Genomic DNA, 20,161 nt, shown 5'->3' with positions numbered 1-20,161 from the left:
GTCTTCAAACACAGTGTCGTCTTTGTGCAGCTCACACAGAACCACTCAATTATGAAATTTATGTATTTTCAAAAACTACCCACTCTGGTTGCAGTGTTGGCCAACGTCTACACATGGTTTACACCAGCTCCCCCAAGAGCAATATGCCAGCAAAGTGAGTTACGCAAAGCGACCTCAAGCCTGCATGAAGTCATCCGACTGTCTGCCTCGTCTGCTTTTTCACCACTGCTAACAACAAACATTTGTTTTGTCCTCAGTTTGTTATGAATGCAGTCAGCTGTTGAAGCATGTCCTAATAAGTTTTTAACGTCTAAAAACATAAAGAGCTGTTTGAGGCTGCTGCAGGCTGCGTGGAACCGCAGAGTAATAGTTCAAACAGCAGGTTTGTGGGATGCCAGCAGGGGCTGGAATGGCCTCATGGCTAAGAGGTTCGGCTCCGTGGCTTCAGGTTTGGATGAGGGAAGAAAAAACATCATGTCTTCACCACCAAAAGAAACAAACTCTACAGTCTTCTCTTTATTTTGCTGTTTACTAATTGGCTGCTTTTCCCAAACCAGAGTAGTTGTTACATAAAACCTATTTTACTATTGCAGAATGAAATAAAGCAGTCATTGTTCTGGTCTAAACATTTTAGAACTGGAGCACAAGCTTAAGATGAATCTTCTGAATGGTAATGACACCTAAGAAAATGCCATTTGCTGAACAAGGCTGTGAGATACACTCATGTTTCGCAAGAACAAATCTCCATGCTCATATTATCTGCATCTGTTGCTCTGGTATGTACTGTGCAGTAGATATTACATGCACTCGTAGCTCTGTGCAAAGCATCACACAACACTGAAATGAAACGTAAAGTGCAGCTGATGTTTTAGTTCAGATAAAGAGCATATAATCATTAATGCTCATTAAGCCAATAATGCACTGCAATTTCTATCCTTAACTAAAAACAGATTATTACACATAGTTAAGTTGAGCAGAACACAAAGACACAATTAGTTGTGTTCAGCCTTAAAGGTTTTTTTTTACAGCCACTGGGAGGTAAGGTATTTCCACTGATTCCCAGTTCAGCTTTCTTTAATTTAATTAATTTACCTTTCCAGAACTGAGTGAGTTTTTTTTAGTTGTTTACAGAAGAAAATTAAATGATTGTACAGTGGAAGACTCTGCACCTACAGTCCAGGGGTCCTATGTTCCCATGGTCCTATGTTTCCTAGTTCCATACTCTGTTAACAGACATTAACCCTCCTGCTGTGTTTGGGACAAATCAGACCAGTTTCAGGTTAAAATATTTCAGATTTTATTGGAACAATGCGTCAATACAACCCAACAACCCTGACCCCATAACCCTAAGCCATCCATCCATGAGCTGTACTGCTTATCCACATCTACGGGCAATTTAGAGCCATGTGGCAGTGCTGAGGAACTGAAAAATATTAAGCAAATACAGAACTGGGTAACATCTTTTTCAGGTTCCCATTATGTGCTATCTAGACCTAGGGAACATAGGAATCACTTATTTTTAGCTCTGAAAATGCTTAAATACATCAGTGTGAATGTGGTTGCATTCTTTCTGAACTGGTTGGATTTTTGGTCATCTGTCACTCCAGTTAAATTTGTTGTCAAGATCACATCAGTTTGAATCAATAAGATCCCCTGAGAGAACGAGAGGAAATATTTATGCTTCACCAGCTCTGGTCCGTTTTACATCAGTACATGGACGTCCATACGCACGTAACAGAGAGAACTCACATTCAAACATTAATGAAAGTGGACACTAAATGAGCGACTGATTTCACCTCTGAAAACATTTACCTTCCTATTCACTGAGACCATTGTCATTTCCTTGACCCGAGTTTGGAATAACAACAGTAAGTCTGCAACAAGAGCGAAAAATCACCTGTTAGCCGTCAGTTATTCCACCGCGTTAACAGCGTGTCCGTGTATATCACTCTCAGGTTTTATGTGTGTGTGTGTGTTACTTTGAGTTACAAATTCACAGGGGTTTTAGCTTCAGTATTATGATCCTCCAGATAATCTCTCTCTCTCTCTCTCACACACACACATACAAACACACACAGAAGCCTGTTCAGTTCCTCTTTCTGTTTTAAATGAAATCTTAAATCCTTCCTGTTTTGTGCGAACAACACTCCCACTTTGTTTTCATATAAATAGTTTATTAGTATCAGTAACATGTCGGGAGGATCATTGTCCCTCCACTCTTTATGTGGATAACATACCTAAATAGAAACAGACAGCAATAGAAAATGAGAGGTTATAAAAATAAGATGATATGCTGTATGTGCATGTGTGTGTGTGTGTGTGTGTGTGTGTGTGTGTGTGTGTGTGTGTGTGTGTGTGTGTTTTGCGGAGGAAGAGTAAATCTTGGAGTACAAAACCTAATCCCAGTCACTGTTTCTAGAAAGGATTCCACCCTGTTTATAATCCGAGTCGTTGAGCGGTTTATACTCTGGAGAAGGAACGAGACACAGATAAGAAGTCCCTCCAGTATCCCAGAATCCACCTCACTTCTGCCAGAGTTCTGCATCTAATCGCTTCTTTTCTCCATCGAGGAATCACAGCGAGCAAACCTTCTGCCTGTTTGTGGTTCATTTCTGTGTATTGACAGTTTTGTTGCTTGTGTTGTTTTTCACTCAAGGTACAGTTGAGGCTCACATGAGTCAGTTATTCTCCATTAAGCCTCCCAAAGGTTCACCAGTCAAAATATATTCCATCAAACCTGTCACAGTCACTTGCTGCGAAGATCTCCTTGTTTTCTGCTTCAGGCCGTCGTCTTTGTTCTCTCCTCCACTCCTTCATCTATCTACCTCTCCTCACCTGATGCCTGTTGAAAGAAAAGCCAAGTGAATATGACAGATAAACTCATCTTTCTTAAAAATTACTTCTTGTTTTTCCCCATTTAAATCTTCTCTCTACAGCACATGGTGCTACAGTAGATTTTACGTTAATTCAACAGCCTTCAATTACATGCTTGTACATACAAGTGAGCACGAGCCAGGTGCTTTTTCAGAGATGAGAACAATATGAACAATTGCAATTGCATTTATGAAACAAGGTGCATGTTTGAGGAGCTAAATATGCAATTTTACATTAAGCTGATGTTGATGTGACTTAGAGGAAGTCAGCCCTGAGGGAGGACTAATTGAGCCAAAGAGGAAAAACACAGTAAATACCTCAGATCTCTTATCAGCTCTTTTGGTGTCAGTAGACACATTCAGACAGGACCAACCTTCACATGTGAAATGAGCCAATGCATAAGCACACACACGGTAACACACACACACTCACAGCTGTACGCTCACCATTATCCGTGTCTGAGTTTGGGCTGATGTGGCGTTTGCTAGTGCACATGCACTCCAGGTGATCCTCCAGCCTCACCTGCACCTCCTTCAGCTTGGGCCGCCGCCGCACGTACTCCACCTTCGCCACCTGTGTAGAGGTAAAGAGAGAGAGAGACAGAGAAAGGAGACATAAAAACCTTTTCAAAACCAATAACAGTACGAGGAAGGATAAAACAGTGAGTTCATCTTCTCTAAAGTAAGCTGCAAACGTTAGCATGTACAGGGAAGTTCAGACTCCAGCTGGAGACAGCGTCTTCAACCCACTCACGTTAATTAGCTCGCTACAGATGAAAAAAATCTACCAGCAACCATCATTTTAGATAAGACAGTCAACAGTCCATAGCTAGAAATGAGAAACCTGCTTTTGTCTACCTCTGAAATCAGCAACCTACTGTTCCAAATAATCAAATTCCAAGAGGCAAATCTGCTTCTGTTATCATTGTAAACTGCATATGTACTGTGCCAGAACAGAAAGCTTGGCAGACATAACAACAATAACTAAGGGGGTGGGGTGGGGCTTAATGAATAGTCAATCAACAATATTGATTTTAAAGCACTGGCTTCTGGTATATCAGCACCTTCAGATTAATGGCTCATTTGCAAATGTCAACTATTCTCTACTGTACCTGTGTAAACACACAGGTGTGTCTGCTCTTGTTTGGACGAGTAAGTAGAGCGTTAACGCTGCCAGGAGGTTTGATTTCACTGACACTAAGTGATGCATGTTTTGTTTTTATGTCAACACATGTCACATTCGCTGCTAACTCAGAATGTCTGAATGTGGTTATTTAAACAGCAAAGGGTCTTAAACACATACACATTTAGAAACAGAAATGCATAAGCACATGCATCAACATACCATTTACACTGTAACCATAGAGAAACAATGGTACACACACAAACAGACACACTACATGCTGATGCTCACATCCTAGACAAGGAGCCAAGTCAGTCAAGCTCCAGGTCTGATTGCACAAGCATCTCTGTTTCAAGTCTGAACAGACTCAGACACTGCTGAGCAGAGACTAAAAAACACATGGAGGTTCAGCTGAGGTGAGGAGCTGTGCAGCTAAAGCAGAGTGCTAAAACTGTGAGTCCTGACTCCCTAAAAGTGTTTATATCTGTTCTGATGAGATGAAATAATGATTCAGATGGGGTAATGGTGCATACTCTGGTTGTAAAGCTGGAGACAAAACCTAGTATATGGCGCCTAAATGTCGCTAGATGACGTAATATGCTAATTAGTATATTCATGACATCACTGTGTTGTATTGGTGTGTGGTGTAAGTCAGTTTCAGTCCTTTACCTGTTTGCTTCTTTTCTACCCTCTGTGCTCATATATACAGTATTTTAATACAGAGGAATTCTCAGTAAAGCTGTTCTCACTGGTAGAAGTATGAAATAGTGACTGAAATGTGTCCCATTAACACTACAAGTGAACGAACAGTCACTTCCAAGCCTCTTCCAGGCTTCTGCTCTGCACTGCTGATTTTATAATCATGATGTCATCTGACAAAATCATCAGACACAAAAGTTAAAGACGAAAGCTGTGCTGTGATTTTGGCTTTATTTGCTTGTAAAATGATCAATTAGAGAGAAAGTTAGAGGCTCATTCAGGGCCGTGTTGGCTGCTGTGCGGTCAGCAAACCCAACCTCCAGCTCAATGGGAAATACTGGAGACTCCCTTCTGTGGTAAGTACCCTAGGTTTGTCAGTAAAGTTGCCAGATTGACCCTAGCAACCCAAGACACATGAGGCAGCAACTTGCTCCAAACTGAAGGGGCAATCCTCAGATTTGGAGATACAGACTCTCATCTCACCTGCTTCACACTCACAGCCTGATATAGTAGAAGTCAGGTTAAGGTTCCAATGCTAACGTTATCTTCCTCTCTCTCTTTGTCTCACATATGGACACACCAGCTAAACCTCAGGCCTGCCATATCCCCTCTGGCTTGTGTGTGAGTCCATCTTGCAATCGTGACCGTTTACCCTCTGAACACTGGATCTCAGCACATGTGAGTGACTTTATTTTTGATTTCCTCTGTAAGCAGACAAAGAACGAGTCCTTTCATCTCAGATTGTGTATCAGCAGGCCAAAGCACCGAGAATCAAATTTGCCCTCTCCTCCTCTTTCTGCACTTTATACCTCTTGACCTCTGGCAACACACACTAATATCTATTCTCATTTTTCCATCTTCCACTCACTCACTCTCAGTGCCTACTTTTAATCTTATTTGCTTTGTTTTTTTTTCTTTACATGTAGGCCCAGTTTTTGTCTAATTTAACACTGGTAACACACTTCAAAGCGTTTTTTAGATAAGCGGTAATTGGAACTACCATAATAGTAATTTGCAACACAGTGTACACACACATGCTCATATTTACACAGTGAATATCAAGTTGATTTTGTTATGCTCATGATTGCATCTTTGATCCCTTTCCTGTGTGCAGAACACACACACACACACACACACACACACACATACACACACCTTGAGTCAGCTTCCAGTTGGCAGGGTGTGACTGTGAACCAGTCGGGGTTTACTGAGTCTTATTTCCAGCTCTGGCAGAGATCAAAAGGAAGCTATTATGTTCTTGAACTAACTCACTGCCAGAGTCTCAGTCACCAACACACACTCACAAAACACTGACACAATGGTTAAGCTAGGGAGAGTAACTGTTTTTGGCAGGTGTGGAGTGTATACCTCCAGTAACTGGTTGTGTGTTTACATGCCATCATTAGTTTTGTGTGCGTGTGTTCAGGGTCGGGCAACTGTAACACAAATAACAAAAGCCTTTTACAAAATGTTTGTGGAGTGATTACCGGTGTTTACAACCAACGTGCCAGCATGTGGAAATACTGTGAATGAAAGTTTAGAAAATTACAGTTTTACCTCCTTACTTTATCTCACAAGAATATCTATAGTCAGATTTATACTAGGGCTGTGAGCTGTCAAAGTTATTGACTAAAACCAAGCCATACTAGCCCAGGTGGTTCTGCATACACCGGAAAAGGTTCAGAGAGTAAAATTATTTTTAAACCTACAATATGCGAGTGCAAGCTAGCGCTAGCATGAGACTCGAAAGCAAACCACTCCACTCGTTCCTCCTCCATTCTTTAGATGTCAACACATTTTCAAACATCTCTTTGTTTTGTACCTTGACCATGCGGTGGTGCTTGCGGGCTGCCTGGCACCTCATGTTGCTGGTGTTGCAGCAGCCAGTGCAGCGTTTCACCTCGACGCACGGCGGCCAGATGATGAAGTTGGCCGAGGTGGGGTCCACCTGGCTCCTGGGGATCTCATAGATCGTTGTCCGCACCTTACACACCGCTGGCAAGGCCTCTTCCACCACTGGAGGGTAACAAAGAGGTCAGAGGTTACAGAAACTTGGCAGGAAAGAGCACTTGGATCTTAACATTGCATTATCACTTTTAACCACCCACTGTTCATCTGTTGGCTACTAGAGGTGTAGAGCAACTTTGAGACTCCTATACTATGATAATTTACATCAATATGAGAAAGTAATATATGTACTGATAGATTAGGCTCTCATCTTTTTGGTCACTGTGGTCATCATGAAAAAGAAATCATTCAGGTACAATTCACAGAGGAATATACAACTGAAATCTTATCCTGTGCAAAATTACACAGTGTAAAATCCAATGTAATGTGTAACCTGACTTTTATTTCATTTATCTGGAGTTTATGTCTAGATTTAGCCAGTGTGTGACTTTAATGGTGTGTGTATGTGTGTCTTACCAGTGCTCCTCCTGTGTCTGGTGTGTGTGTGTGCTCTCTTCAGGTCGGGGAAGCTGTGAGAGAAGTCCTTGTGGTAGCTGTGTTTGGTCTCTACGATCACCTCGTTCTCTGAACAAAGACAAAACAACGCGCACACACACACACACACACACACACACACACATTCAGACATCACACACACTTTCACTGTTAACAACACACTTGATAAATATTTCCATATCTTTATGTCAAACACACCAACACTCTGAGATCTTTGGAAATTTGGTCTAAAAGAAAATCAAGTGTCGAAGGGTCACCTGAAACATTAGAACTCATTAAGGGAGTTTTCTTTTTAGGTATGATTGCTATGTGAGCACACTTGACCATCTACACTCTAAAGTAGGTGGCAGTATATACACCTAGCTGGTTTGTGGTCCCAAAGAAGAGGAGGACACTATGCTACAAATTGTAAATAGCAGTCTGCCACCTGAACTGTGCTCGACCTTTTCAACTGGACAGTATGCAGTGTTCACACTAATCAAACAAACTGGACTCTTGGTCATGCGTACTTGGATCTGGACCCCTGGTTCTTGATGTGAAAGCCTCCTAATATCCATGTAAAAACTATATGAAAATCTTCCCACAGTTTTCAAGATATCTTGATATTGTCCAAATTATTGGCCAAGGCTAAAGAGGAGACATCTGGTTATCAAGACGTCTTGATGACTGACCACGGACAAAAAAGTAAAAAAAAGAGAAGGGTGTTTACATGCTGCAGTAAGTTGTTTATTACAGACATCTTTCAAGTCTCTCCTGATCAGTGTACGAGCTTAACCTGGTTATTCTAACTGAGTTATAATGTTTATATGTGTCAACAGGTTACTGAGTTCTCTGCATGTAAATGTAGCCAGTGAGAAACACGGCATGTCAGTGCGTATATCAGATACATTTTAAATCTAATTAACATAAAGACGTGGATACATTGCCCCAGGAGTTCACTCTGAGGTGACTCACGGGTCAGCAGAACTCAGACGAAGAGAAAATGTTTTGTTCAGCCAGAACTTAAATCACTGTTTAAAAGCAAAGACACTGATCAGACTGAGCTTTTATATGAGTTTGAGTCCCCCCCTTTTTGTTTATCACTAAGATCAATGTCTGCCCAGCTTTTGGCATCTGCATCATTTAATCAAGATCGGTATTTAAAATGTTATTTATACAAGCCAGGGATTGTCAGACAAATGCTGTTAATACAGAGTAGTAAGTGTAGTTCACATCTTTTAGTTTTTATATTGTTTGTTGGCTTATTAACATGTAACTGGCAGTGGCTAACACAGCATTAGTGGTTGTGCTAATTCAAACTCTTGCTCTCTGTCCTGACAAGTTCGTTCTGCGCTGGATATTTCAGGTCTCCTTTACCCACTCTGCACGTTCCTCAGTTATCTGATGTATGAAACCCAGCCTATCTGAATCTGTGTTTTTGAGACTGTCATTGGTTCACTGCAGTTCCAAGGTGGAAATACTCTACCATGGTGTTGACTGTTTATTCCTATCATGATATGTTATATAATAAAACACCATATGGACACGTTAACAAGGTTAAAAACATGATTTTCATTGGAGGGGGTTTTAACAGTTTGATTAAAGCCTTCTAAATGTATTTATGTTTTATCTGTAATCATAAAACCCACAAGTATAAAGAATAAATGCTGATGTTTCAGATTGTTCCTGGGCATCATGATGTAGGATGAGTGTATGTGGTCACATATGAGGACAAAAACCTGTTCACACATTCATATTATGGAAGACCACCTTCCATCCCTGCCTCCTGGTAACCATTTATTTTAGGGTTAGGGCTTTGTTGTAGGAGAATGAATCATAGAATCGCATATGGTAAAAACATATAATAATAAATAAAGTGGATCTGAGTAGAGTGCAGTCTCTAGTGATGCTTCCAGTCTGTTTTATGGCTGATATCTGACAATCATTCATTTAGGAGGAGATGGTACAGATCATCCTTACTACAAGACAATGTACCATCAAAGTGATTCTGAAGCTGTTATTTTAAGGTAAAATAGTTGCATAATGTTGCTTTAAATCTTGACAGGCTGTAAAATCCAAGCTGCAGGTTAAGTTTAGTTTGGTTTAATAAGGGAGGGGTGACTGAACCCTGACAACAGGCATGTTTTTATACCAAGCTCTACCTGTGTGTGTTTGTATAACATGAGATTTTTTATGTGTTTCTGAAGTTTCTACAGTTTCATTGAACCATTTCAGCACTCTGCACTGTGAAGCCAAAGGATATCCACAGACTTTGCAGAGGCAATAAGAGCAAAGATTATGTGTATAGCGTGGATTTTTCATGTGTGTGTGTGTGTGTGTGTGTGTGTGTGTGTAGGAGAGCGGGAAAAAAAGAGAAAGATTCCCAGAAATCAGCATAAATGAGGTGTGGGCAGGACTGTTTTAATTTGATTGTGAATACCAGAGATTGTGTGTGTGTCACTCTTACTGCGATGTGTGTGTGCAAGTAGTCACGCACACACGCCTGCCTATACACACAATGTGCTTCTGACAGACAACAAAGTCCACCTCCGAAATCTCCCTCTCGCTTTCTCTCTCTCTCTCAGTCTGTGCATCTCTTGCTCGCCCTGACATGCAGGAATTTGAGCATGAATTATACATAGCAACACAGCAGCCTTCCAGCGAGCTCTGCTCTCAAACCAATAATGGGCAGCATGACAACAGCATAATGAAGTGAGCCACTTGACCCCCACCGAGCCGGGGAGCCGTCACACTCGACATTTGCATCTCAATGATGCCAGGATTAATGGTGGCACCGCTCAGAGCAGCAGACATTAAAAAATGAATCAACTATTTTTCACAGTCAATGAGAAGTTCAGAGCAGAGGAGAAGTTTCTGTGGAAATTTAGAGTTCGCCTCAAGGCATAGATGCAATAAAGACTGTTTTATGCCACAGTTATTTCCGTCTGTCTGTCTCACCTCACTGATTCAGTCTGTTCTGATTTATTACCTGGATAATGAGAACTGGCATCTGCTGTGTTTACTGATGGCAAATATTAGTTTTATTTACAGTTGTAGCCAATATATTTTCATATCATGTTTATTTTTTTCTTTCTGGTGTTTTTAAAAGCATTTTATTTTCTTTTTACATATTTCACCTTGAGCCTAACTGCTCATCCAGCTAAGTACAACACCTAAGATGCCATGAAAAGGAGGACAGAGGTGTCACAACTGAGTTTTAAAGAGTAAATAGAGAATCTTTTATGGTGCAGACTTAGATTTCATTCTGTGGGTGTTAGGTATTTGACAGCAAGCAAGAGAAAAATGCTAAGTAATGTGTACACTGATGAACTTTTACTAAATCAAAAATAATGTTGTGTAGTGATGTAGTGTAAGTTGTTTCTTAAACAATTTCTCTTAATATTCAGACTTGTTAGATACACCAGCAGGAAGTTTGGATACAGACCAAGACCATCGACACAAACTAAATGCTCTGCACCTCCATAACGCTGGAGGACTTGCAAGAAACACAAAAGAAGAAAGAACGGTAAAAAGTCTTGCAGAAGTCAAGATATCCTGATTTGTTCTCCTTAGAGTAAGTGACGCTTCAAAAAAACTGTGATTCCCATAATGCAACTGCCTCTTTAGACCCTCCATGCCTACTAAATGCTCACAGCTTCAAACACAGCTCCACATCATACGCAGTTCCTAATGTAGGCAGGCATCCCCTCAAAAACACTTAGTGTCCAAGATTAGAGGCCAAGACTAGAGGCTGTGTAGTACTGTTGATGAAATGCCTCTTTAAACAAACATTTCCCTTACAAATCTACATCTTATTCCCAGTTTATGACTGGCAGTGGCTGAAGTTAACTCAGAGTTCATGGAGAGTGTAAGGAGCAAAACGGACTGTTGGTCACCTAGCAACACCCAGTGAGGCATTCCAGTAATGAGATGAGAGGACAGCATCCTCTCACTGTGCACTGAACCAGATGCAACAAATACCTCAATTCAGAGTCATTCACGGCACAGACAGGGAGGGGAGCAGGTCACTGAGGGCTGATGATGGTCAGCCTGTAACTCTGAGTAAAGTTAAAACCCACACTGCATCTACCCAGATGCTAAGATGACTTTGAGTCAACCATTAGTTCTTGTCTGAGTTTTGAGTTCACGCACATTTTTTATCATTAAGCTTTTACTTTGAAAAACAGCTCAGAAAGTAATTGTGCATTATGGTGCTCATAGGTTACTTCAAACGTCATATGAACTGAATTTACTATCAGCGTGCTTGCTGAATAACCTCATTTTGCAGAAAGGCTCGGGAATCCAGCTCATGGGAATGAGAGTTGTATTATAATGAAGCGCTTTACCTACGGAGTCTATCTCTAGCAGCCGCTGGAGGTCGCTGATGCTGCGGATGTCGCTGCGGGAGAGCCGCTCCAACAGCTCCCGTGGGAGGGGGGACTCCTGAGGGGAGAGAAATAAACGAGAGAACCGTTTGACTGGATAAGGATACAGAGAGCTGTTGGTGGGTAAAAGGTAACACGCACACTCGCAATCACTAATTTGCAAACCAAGTGACTCTGTGCCAGCTCTTTAAAACCAGCTTGTTGCATTTATCAAAAATAGACAGTGCTCCCTCACTGCGCCAAGGAAAGAGGAAACGTGCGTAATTACGCAGACACGATGATAATTAATCTGTTGCATGTGCCGCTTTCACCTCTTTGTTACTGTGTGAGTTGCAACAAATGTCTAACAGATCTGACAGCAACCTGCTGCAACTATCAACCACCGCACACTTTACCTCAGCAGCGGTGCGTAACAGGCAGAGGCAGCCGGCGAGGAGGTGGTAAATCGCGGCTCTCATCTCCTCTCAGATCCGCTGCATAGGCACCAGGACGAGGCGATGGTCCACTGCAGGAGCCGGGCTGTCGCTCCCTGGCCTCGGGAGCCCAGAATCATCCCTCGAGAGCCAGGAGTTTGTAAAACCTAGTGATCTTTTTTACTCCTGATTGAAATGTGGTTGAGGCAGAGGTTCAAGCTATTCTGCTCCTGCATCCAGTGCAAATCACTGTCGGTGAAAGAGGTTGATTTTCAAAGTAATACGAAAGGCACCATAAAGCATTTTTAAGTTCAAGAAATGTAGTTTGAAGAACAATCAAACTTAATAGAGGTCAAGTTGATGTCCAGCTGCTCTTCGTTTTGGCATCAAAAGAACAGGTGTCCAATGGAAGCACGAAAACTTTTCTATTACATTCACACATCCAACAATATCCATTATTTTGTCCTCAGTATAATCCGTTCCACATCACACATTTGTGCGTCCTGCATCTTGGCATTTGATGTGGGGAAATCATTAAAATGTGTCGAATCCTTCCAGAAAATGAAGAGCTTTGTCCTGTAGACGATGAGGAAAAACGAAGAAAGAGAAACCTCTCTGCACTAAGGCCCAGAGCAGTTAGATGTCAGCTCCCCGCGGTCGTGTGATCTCCGGGGTGAATGAAGTCGGGATGCTTTCAGTCACAGGATATAGCTGTGCGCGTCCCCGCGGCAGTGCAGCAAGAACGCGCTTCGCATAATAGGCTTCAGAACATTGTGGAAAAACTACAGCAAAGAATCGTTTATTTCTGAGTATCCATTAAAAAAAGTAGTTTTTGAACTCATACTGGCTTGATGATGAACTGTGATCTTGTACATCACTAAAGAGTGAGCCACTTTGAAATAATTAACTATAATAATGTAAGTTAATTCATAACCTACCTAAAAAAAAACACTGGTGAATAAGTTGCTTGTAAAGTCAGGGGTCCCACTCCTCCTCTAAATTATCCTCCTTTCCTCTCTGCGGAAGTATTGGTGTTTAATTGCTGTGTTGTAAAACTCATTAATGAGTATCCAGACTGGAGACTGACAGCCCTGAATTTTAATGGAGGTTTATGCAAGGTCAAGGGTTCACCATACGACAATTCGTCATTTGAAAGAGCTTCCCAAGGGGTGTGCTAACAGGAAACTCTGAGATACGCGAATAAAGGATGGATGCAAAAGTGTGCGTTAAATGTTGGTGGGTCTGAAGGGGTTCAGTCTTACTGCTGTCGCTTCCCTCTGGCCAGTCTTTCAAAAACGTTTACCAGATGGATTGATCTTATTTGATTTGCTTTGTCTTCCTCTTTTTTCACGTGACTCTCAAATAACTGATGTTTGCAGAGGTCTCAGGCACAGAAAAATTTCGGAAAGGTCCCTTCCTGAAACAGCATTACCTAGACTGTCCTCATCAGAAAAACAAGAGCATGTGATGTTTTTCCTGACAAATGACCTCCTGTGGTTGTGCTGTGACAGCCCCATGGTCAGCCTTATCTTTGTCTTCTCTGTTTGACTGTGATCTTCTCTTTTGTTACAGGAAGTGAGAGTGTGTAGCTCAGAGCATATCAAAGATGGAACAGGCTGGGCTCAGGAGTTCATAACTGAGATCTACAGTAGCATCTCATTTCTTCCCCTGCCTTCCCCAGTAATATTATGTAACTACTTTACCTTAAAATAAAATGACTTTGATGGCACACTGAGTTGTATCAGGGAGAATTGTGTCTCTAAGTGAGTGATAGAAAGTGGCTTGAACTTTGAAAAAATCAAGAATTATGAACAGAGTTTGGTGTGTTTGTTACAACAGCAGCACTTCCCTTTTCCAGAAGCTGGGGATCATGAGGAATATACACTGTTTGGCTGTGTTTCAGTTCAGTGAGTGGGACTATGCAGTCAGAGCTCCAGTCAAGTGACTGATAGACACCAAAAAAGTGCCACTAAACTTACTAAACTTACTGGGATTTAAAAAAAAATGCAAGTTCATTTTCATGCATCCATCCATTATTTATCACTATCAGCATACATTAGACAAAAGGCAGGTTACACCCTGAGTGCAGTCACAGTCCGTCACACAAAGTATATCTTTATAATATAGAGAAATGAGAGGAAATCAATACCTACATGCATGGTAGGCAGTCAGTCTAAAGAGTTGTGGTACGCTTTGTGTGGTTATGGTTACCTATGTGCAGTTTGTAGTTTATGACCATGGAAATGCACCACCAGTATGGTCCTTTTATATCAAACTGAGAATCTGTGACATGAAAAGCAGTTTGCATTCATCCATCTCTAAATAGAGTAAATTGTTGAGGGAATGTAAAAGACTTTCAGAGCTAAAGCTTCATAAAGCAGCCCTGGAATCTGGAAATCCAGCCTCAAGCATTCAAACATATACATACACATTTACTCTCCCTTTGTCTGTCTCACTTTCTTATGCACAAACACACACATGCACAGCTATTCACCTAATATCCTTATCCCCATGGTTATTCAAAATTTGTTAATCTGACTCAGTGTTAAAGGTTCCTGTGAGGACAACGGAACAAGAGAGAGAGGGGAGAAAAAGAGAGAGGGGAAAGAGGGAAGAGAAAAAAGAGGGAAAACAAAAAAAAATGGAAAAAGTAAAGGCAAGAGAGGCAGAGATAAGAAGATTGTTGATACTAAGATGAAGCCTATTTGGAAGAAAGAAGATGACAGTGGGTTGGCTGAGTGTATGTGTGCGTGTGTGTGTGTGTGTGTATAAGTGTGTAGAAAATCCAGCCTGTGTTGGACCAAACACTCCCCCAATTAAAGCCCATTTAGCCTGACAGAGGCTAATGCCATCACAACAGAAATCCACCTCTGTCTGACTCCCTCCATCTCCCCTGAACAGCCTCAGTGCACCCAACACACACACACACACACACACACACACACAGAGAGAGAGAGAGGGAGAGAGAGAGACAAAGAACCGGAATGACGGAGGGGAGATGGGTCAGAACCAATTCGGACCTTGAATGGCGACACTCGTGCCGTGACGCTGTCACTTCCTCCTGGCAGCAGCTTCTCCTCTGATGCATCCCACTCGTTCTGTTCTCCTCTTTTTTTTCCCCTCTCTTCCATTGCTTGTCTTTCTCTGGGGCCAGTCGAGCCCCCTGCCTTTAAGCTGAAGTGTGACTGTTAAGACAGAGAGGAGAAACTTTTAGTTCAACTTTTAAAATGCACTTGTAACATTTTCTGGGAAACCATAGGGTTGCTTTAAACGCCTGGTCACACCAGAAAGCAGTAAAGTGAAATTAATTTGCATGTGACTTACTAGCAAATTGCTGATTAGCTCTGTTGTAACAATAAGTTTACTGAAACAATATTAAAATCACAATATAGCCAAGTGCAATATCTAAATTGTAAGAGCAGCAGTTTTGATAAAGGTAAAAATGTGTCACAACATATTATCATAACTGAAGGACCGTGGTATTACAGAGATGGTTTGGCCAACAAATCATACAGTCCAGATGCAAGGGAATATTATTAGTTGGTACAAACCCCAGCAAAAATCACATAATCTTCATTTTCATTCATTATTTGTTTATTTTCAGTGGAAATTAAATTCAAAAATTCCCACTAAAATCACTTAAGTCGTGACTCGCATCACAACATCCTTCAAAATAATCACAATATAATTTTTGCGTGTCATTGTTCATTGCTCTCTGACACACTGGCCTTTTGATACCACCACTGGGGGACATTAAACTTATATGTTTACATCAGATATTGTCATTATCAGATTAAATTTTTGCCTTTAATTTAACACAGGTAATTATTGTGTTTTATTAATTTATTCATTGTTACTTGAGTGAAAATTAAAGCTTTTTGATCCCTCTACTGTATTTTAAAACTACTTACATATGAAAACACTCTATATGGTCATCAAGCTGAAAAGTCCTCATCAAAAAAAGCTGTGTACAGTCTTCTGCTCCTTCTCTTTCTCCCACGTAACTTTCCAAGTGGAGTAGATATTTTATGGAGTTTATTTATAACAAGCCAGGGAAAAGCTTGCCGTATCACATTTTTCCTTGTACAACTTTCCAGTTCTTTTCTTTTCAGCAGACTGACACACATACAGTATGCACCACACTGGGATTTGGTGACTTTGCTCAGGAGCACTTCAGCAGTGTCTGGTACAGTCAGTGCCAGCAAAAGCTTTCCCACCAAACATGCTATCCTCTGGGAGAGGGGAATTCCAACAATGGGAATAAAGTAAGATGAAAATTCCCAAAAGATTTTGGGAGGAGGGTGTCAGAGATATGAAAAGTAAAAGCAAAGAGAGAGTGAGAGAGAGGCAGTAAAAGTTAATCCAGTGAGGGATAAAAACTTTTACAAGCAGGGTGGGGGTTAAGGGCTATCCCCAAATTAATTCAGAAAACCAAGCACATGGTGGAGAAAAATCCTTTATACGCATTTTCCCCTCCCCTTCTCTCCTCAATCCAGCCAACATTAATTATTAAAGCCTTTTCAAAAAAAAAGTCAGAATGGATTTCACTGTTAAACCCAGAGTAAGTCTACTATTGGACACCTGCCAAAACCTATTGTGCGATGCATGAATGTTTGGTCATCGGCCAACTGCAGATTTATCCTGGATTACCATCTCAAATATGCCGGCATTTACCTATATGTAATGATACCCCCCACCACCCCCGCCAAACACCCCACCCGTCTGTTCATCACAGGCCACAAGGCCCTGAGAGAATGCTTTATTTAGGTCTGTTTGGGAAAGAGAAAACACAGGGCCCTTGTGCTGTGTGAACTCATACTCATGAAGACAGAGAGCCAGCTTAACTGGAAGGGGCATACAGTAAGTGGTGGACCTCCCACCAATCCGATTCAGATTTACTCATTAAAGCCTAGACTGGAAAGCTCTCAGGCAGCTCATTGTGCCCCAGATGCTGCACTCATTTCTAGTTTGGTTGCTTAAACAAAAGATAAATATTATGAAATGATTAACATTGCATTTGGATTTGGATCTTTATTGAAATACACATGGTGATAGAGAATCATGGGATACATGATCATGTACCAGATGATGTTCTTATATCTAAGTGTAAGAGTAATTTAAATCAAATCAGTGTTAGGGGGACAAAGATATGTTTTACTGAATAAAGTAGACCTCAATCACGTTCGTTGGAAATGTACACAGCTGAAATAAAAAAGACAGCTCCTGCTATTTGCTCTGCTAGCTTCCCATGAGCTAACGGTCAAGTGCGGTTTTATGTGATGGGTGATCTTAGCTAGTCACCCCAAATTACACTTGATTGGATGCAGTTATGTGACCACCACCACGAGCAAGATGAGTCAACAACAATATTTTTTACATTTTACAGGAAAAGGAGAGGAATTTTGTTATATTTGACTTATTTAGCACGTGACAACAGATAAATGAATAATTAGCATAGCAAGACAGGATTAGAAATTTGGAAACTGTTTTTCATTTCACTGTGTCTAGAATTCACTTGGAATGCTGCTGGATGAGGGTCCTAATGAAAAAACTGTGGAGGTAATCAATCAATCACATAAAGCAAAACTGCTGCTTTCATACATGTTTTATTTCTATACACACCAAAACAACTGACATCAAAGTAGGTGTTTGTCATTAGATTTAAAAGGCAACAACACTGACTGGTGCGTGGACAGCAGATAGACGGCCACAGGCCAGAGGATGACGCCCCTTTCACTGGATTACTGACCAGTTACATTCCTGTGTGGCTGAGAAAAGAGAAGCTGTGAGCAGTGTGATTCAGTTTCAGTGCTCAGTTCTCTCTAAAAATCTCTACACTGGATCCCTGCACACTTTGGTGGAAACATTATTCTCAACAATAGAGGGCCAGGCCAGGGACCACAAGGTTGACTCCCTCAGCCAGGTGGGAAATTGTGAAAGGGGACAATAACAGAGTGTCACTCGGTGTTTCTTAACAACGACCACAGAGACAACCTTGAGCCAGGCGTTGGTTTTTCTAGGTCAAATCCTTGGTGTGAGTGTGTGCGTGAATGTGAGGCAGGGCTGTGTGATGCCATTAAAGTACAAATGATTAGCTGATCTTGGCTGGAAAAATAAAAACTGAGGAATAACAATATTTTCATTATAGAACTACAAGTATAAAAATTAACAGTCAGTATGTGAACTAAACAGAGGAATGTTTCTACAGTGGGACAGACATGTCTCTGACTTCTTATCAGAGCCTTAAGACAAAACACTCATTCTGCCTGAGTACTTCCTGTACTATTAACATCTGTAATCCCTTTCTGTGTGCTCAGATGGTAAAGTCAAAGAGCTGCTTCCACAGGTCTAGTTCAGTAGAAAGGGAAGTGACAGCATGAAGGCAACAATGTGTAATGATACTCACACAACGGATTAACACTCCACTACCGGTTCAGTCACAGTGTTTCACACAGGAAATATCAAAGCAATGACCTATGATATAATGGGATGCTTTACTAATTTCTGCCTCTGATTGATAAAACACAATTTAATTTGGTTCAATTTAGTAAACATAACAACAAGCTGCCTTAATCTCCCCTTCAGATGTTTCATTAAGACACAGAAACACTGTAAAACTTTTCCAGGACTCAAACCAAAGTGAGGAATACTACAAAGGCAAAAGAAACACAACGCCTTATGAAGGTTAAGCTCAAGCTTAATAAGCCTAATTGCACTTGGCGTGGTTGACAAATGGATCGGATTTGTTGATCTAAACACCACTCAGAGGGATTTTGTTGGGAAATGATGCATTTACTGCAGCAGTGACAGTGGTTTGTTTGAAATAAACAGAAGAAAAACAACTTAGTTAGCAAGGACAGCTACTGTCACCATGGAAGAGCTGCAACTAAAGAAACTTAACTTCTCATCAAGAGTAAACATATGGAAAGAGACGTCACAGAGATGAACCCCATTTATAATGATAACTGCTGTGGAAAAGGCAGTAATATAGTAGTCATATAACATTCAATATAATACTGTATATACAGTAAATTTCTGTTCATCACTCTATGTTTGCCAAACTGTCTATGTTACTTCATTAGACATAGCTTTCTAGTGTTGTTTCCTGCCTGTCATCTTCTGCTTTAGATTACCTGCCCATTTGCAGTTTTTAGATGTGGTTCCTGGCTGTTCTTTCCCACCTGGTAGCAGCTGTAATCCTGTCTGAACTCTGGGTGAACCCTCATTTTAACACATCATAAATGCCTCAAGAGTCAACATTTGAGTCCAAGCCCGGTAAGAACTAGTAGTGACAGTGATAGTAACAGTAAAAGAATAGTGAATCTGTACAGAGGAGACATGTTTGAGGTGGGGCTCTCCTGGGTATTATTGCTGTTTATCTTTTCCATTTCGCTTAATGAAAACCAGCTTATAAACCACAAAATAACCCTTAGCTCAGTGTTTCAATCCGAGCTCTGCATTATGTGATCCCTGTGTCACCTGGAAGACATACTGTGACACATTTGTATAAATATACAGTATTTAAAAACACAAAATCTTGAGGCGCCCCCCATGGGGCATGTACCACATGGGCCTAAGTGCCCTGAGCAGCTGGTCCCCAGATCGACTCCGGGTCGATTACCTCAAATGGTAATGAAATTTTGAATATATTTGTTTCTAAACCATTTCAAAACATGAAAATCTTTCGACTTAAGAGCCACAGTCCACTGATAAAATGTGAGTAGAGTGTCATGTGGTTCTCAGAGACATTTACCTTGGTTGTCAGATTCATGTTGTTCATCCAGGTTAGCACAACATCAGGTCAAAATGAAAAGCTCCCCTGTACTGCAGAGTTGAGGATGTTGTGCAGACGAGGTTTCATCAGTTCAAAATCATCACTGGCTGGTGGGGACTGCCATGGTGAAACACAAAGGAGGACGATGATGTTCACACACACACTATCTGTGCAGTTATACATGAACAGGGATCAGAACACATCTGACTGCAGTATTTATCACTAAAAGGTTAGAAAATCAAGCTTGTGACCAGCTGAAAATTTGAGTGGGGTGGTGAAAGAGAAGAATTTTCTCATCCCTTATTATGAATGCTAAGTTGCCCTTTTTTAAGACACTACCTCCCATTCTCCGGCTCCTGCACCGGAAATGCATGTGATCGTTATGGAGGTTATTCCTTAAAAAGAGAAGTTGTATTCACCTGATCTACCCTGGTTTAGCTTTATCAGGTCAA

General features: G+C 41.1%; 1 protein-coding gene across 5 annotated transcripts in view; it reads right to left on the bottom strand.

The window, feature by feature from the left end:
* Positions 1 to 479: 479 nt before the first annotated feature.
* LOC108887178 (platelet-derived growth factor subunit A) overlaps positions 480 to 20,161 on the bottom strand; it is a 48,262-nt gene continuing 28,580 nt past the window's right edge. For 3 of the 5 annotated variants that reach the window (XM_051070416.1, XM_051070415.1, XM_018682451.2), the window contains 7 exons: positions 19,689 to 19,826; positions 14,956 to 15,120; positions 11,484 to 11,580; positions 7,120 to 7,227; positions 6,518 to 6,711; positions 3,321 to 3,447; positions 480 to 2,842 (listed from right to left, as the gene is read on the bottom strand). In XM_051070416.1, the coding sequence (XP_050926373.1) occupies positions 2,832 to 2,842; positions 3,321 to 3,447; positions 6,518 to 6,711; positions 7,120 to 7,227; positions 11,484 to 11,580; positions 14,956 to 15,120; positions 19,689 to 19,715 (729 nt within the window). In that variant the 5' untranslated portion in view covers positions 19,716 to 19,826 and the 3' untranslated portion in view covers positions 480 to 2,831. Of the gene's footprint in view, positions 2,843 to 3,320; positions 3,448 to 6,517; positions 6,712 to 7,119; positions 7,228 to 11,483; positions 11,581 to 11,917; positions 12,626 to 14,955; positions 15,121 to 19,688; positions 19,827 to 20,161 lie in introns of those variants that run through there. The other 2 variants (XM_018682452.2, XM_018682453.2) reach the window with 2 other exon arrangements.

Source organism: Lates calcarifer, linkage group LG5 (genome assembly GCF_001640805.2).
Source record: "Lates calcarifer isolate ASB-BC8 linkage group LG5, TLL_Latcal_v3, whole genome shotgun sequence".
NCBI classification, from domain to species: Eukaryota; Metazoa; Chordata; class Actinopteri; family Centropomidae; genus Lates; species Lates calcarifer.
This window is presented reverse-complemented; position numbering and strand designations above follow the sequence as displayed.